General features: G+C 56.1%; 1 protein-coding gene across 1 annotated transcript in view; it reads left to right on the forward strand.

The window, feature by feature from the left end:
• Positions 1-2141: 2141 nt before the first annotated feature.
• Positions 2142-2388, forward strand: part of MSH5 (mutS homolog 5) — a gene marked incomplete at its 5' end in the record, with an annotated part of 40363 nt that continues 40116 nt past the window's right edge. The window contains one exon of the mRNA XM_015569848.1: positions 2142-2294. Within this exon, the coding sequence (XP_015425334.1) occupies positions 2142-2294 (153 nt within the window). The remainder of the gene's footprint in view (positions 2295-2388) is intronic.

Below are 2388 nucleotides of genomic sequence, written 5' to 3' on the forward strand. Positions count from 1 at the left end.
TGTGACATCCTGTAAGGAGGTAGAATGATTCCTGCTAAAGGGAATTCCTTGCATGGTGACCCTCCAAGCCTGCACGCAGCCCCGTCCAGCTGAGGGCCCAGCAGCGCTAGGCCAGGTGCTCCGTCCAGCTTGTCAGTGTCCCCCAGAGACGCTGCCCATGAAGCTGACCCTCAAGCGAGTGGGCCAGCCCTGAACCCAAACAGGTCTGGCAGCTGCTCCCCTGCCTCTCTCTTCCCGACGCTTTCTAGCTAGAGCTGCCTTCATCCTCAGTACTGACCGGCTGCTGGCATGGCCCTCCACAAGGTATTGTTGCCTCAGTTTCCCCGCTGACAGGTGATGCTGCCCTCTCCTGGTACCACCCAGCCACGCCCCAAATCCTGCTTCAGAGGCTGCCTCCCACTTCATCTGCTTGCCCCCCACTTTCTCCTGTCGCAGTAGCTCCCCTTTCCTTTCCTGGGCAGGATTTCCTTTCCACTCTCTCCCCTTCCTGGGCTTGGTAAACCAGTCCCTAATCTCTTCCCACCCGATTGGAAGGTGTGTCCCTCCCAGACACTCCTCAGCCTCCTCCAGGTTTCCATGGTTCCATTGCTCAACAGTTTGCCAAGGGTAACCATTAACCTTGCCCTAACTAGCTTCCCCACCTCTCTCCATGGAGGGGGCTCTCCAGCCATTGTTCAGCCAGGTTACCCCACCATCTTTCCTAAAGTCTTGGGTGGGACCTCCCCATCTCAGGGTACCCAGGACAAAGCTGGGAGGAATGTGTATCTGCAGGGATCTGTTTCTTAAAGGTATACATTTGTTTATTTCTGTTCACAATCTATCTCCTTGCTTCTCCTACACTCACACACACTCAAAAGTTAGCTTCATGGAGCTCAGACTTAATTCATTGCTTTGAGTCCACCACCCAGAGTAGGACTACATAGCTGCTGTAGGAATGAGCCCCCTCTGTCCTTACCAGGTGTGTGTGCCCAGGGGTGGGGCATGTCCCTAAAGGAGTGTAGGTGTTCTTATCAGGTCTACTCTGTCAGACTTGGATGCAATTCCTACACTTTCACTTCGGGTTGGGGTGGCCTAAAATGATTAGGCCCTGTGGTGCCCCCGTGGGGTGTTCATACACTGTACCCAGGAAATCGGCAGAGGAGGTTGAGATACGAGTCTCACTTCTTTCTCCTTTTTTAGATATTTTTTATTGATTTCAGAGAGGAAGGGAGATAGAGTTAGAAACATCAATGATAAGAGAGAATCATTGATTGGCTGCTTCCAGCACACACCCCCACTGGGGATCGAGCCTGCAACTTGGTCATGTGCCTTTGACCGGAATCGAACCCGGGACCCTTGAGTCCACAGGCTGACACTCTATCCACTGAGCTAAACCAGCTAGGGCGAGTCTCACTTATTTCTGCTTATTTATTTATAACACATAGCTCTTACTACGTTTGCCAGGCACTGTTCTAAGCTCTTTATAAATAAACCAAGAGGAACAAATATTAACTTAGAGTTGTTGACACAGTTGAATTATTGTTGCTTATCTCCACTCTCCAGAAAAAACAATGCGCCTCTGGCCCTTTAAACTCGTTCTGCCGAATTCCCCCCTCCCCCGGCAAAGCCCCCAGAACAGTTTCCTAGGCTAGGACTGGAGCTCGGCTTCCGGCCTCCTCTCAGGCTCCACCCCGCGTTAATCAGATCCCGGAAACCCTGGGGCAGAGGCCCGGCGGCTGAGCGGCGGCCGAGGGCGGGAAGTTTGAACGTCTTGGCACCACCCATTTAAGAACAGGCCAATCAGCGTCCAGCCTTCTTAGCGACCGCGCCCCTCCCCCTCTCGTCCTGCTGGCTCTCTAGGCAGGACCGGGTCTCTCCGACCAATAGCGATTAAGTGGGTGGGGCCCCTGCGCGCGCACCCGTCCTGGCGTCCGCGCGCTCCTCCTGCAGGTTTGTGGTTGGTCGTGGCTCGGTCTCGCGCACGTCGAGGTCCCGGGGACAGAAAAGGCGGGAAAACTCCGCAAGTTGTCCGCCTGTGGGGTAGGAAACCTAGAGCGCGGGCCCGGCCTTGGGGCGTGGCTGGCAGGGGCGGGAGAGGAGGCTGGCACAGCTCGCTTATGCGGCCCGCAGACCTTCCCCATCCCAGTACCACCTCGGCGTGACAGGAATGTGGGGGGCGGGGGTTCCACAGACTGTCCGTTCTTGAAATACTGAGAGGTCGCCCCTGGAAATGCCCCACAGATGACAGAAATAAATGTGACCTCTCCTCGCCTCAGTCCTCCCAGACTTCCCTGTGGACTTGCGCCCGCCTCGGGGTGAGCGCTCGCTCCTGAACCGCCTTCATTTCCCGCAGCGCAGAGCCTCCCTGCCCATGGCCTCGGTGGGAGCGACCGCCGGCGGGACTCGGCT

This window comes from Myotis davidii, unplaced genomic scaffold (genome assembly GCF_000327345.1).
Source record: "Myotis davidii unplaced genomic scaffold, ASM32734v1 scaffold1006, whole genome shotgun sequence".
In the NCBI taxonomy this organism is placed as follows: domain Eukaryota; kingdom Metazoa; phylum Chordata; class Mammalia; order Chiroptera; family Vespertilionidae; genus Myotis; species Myotis davidii.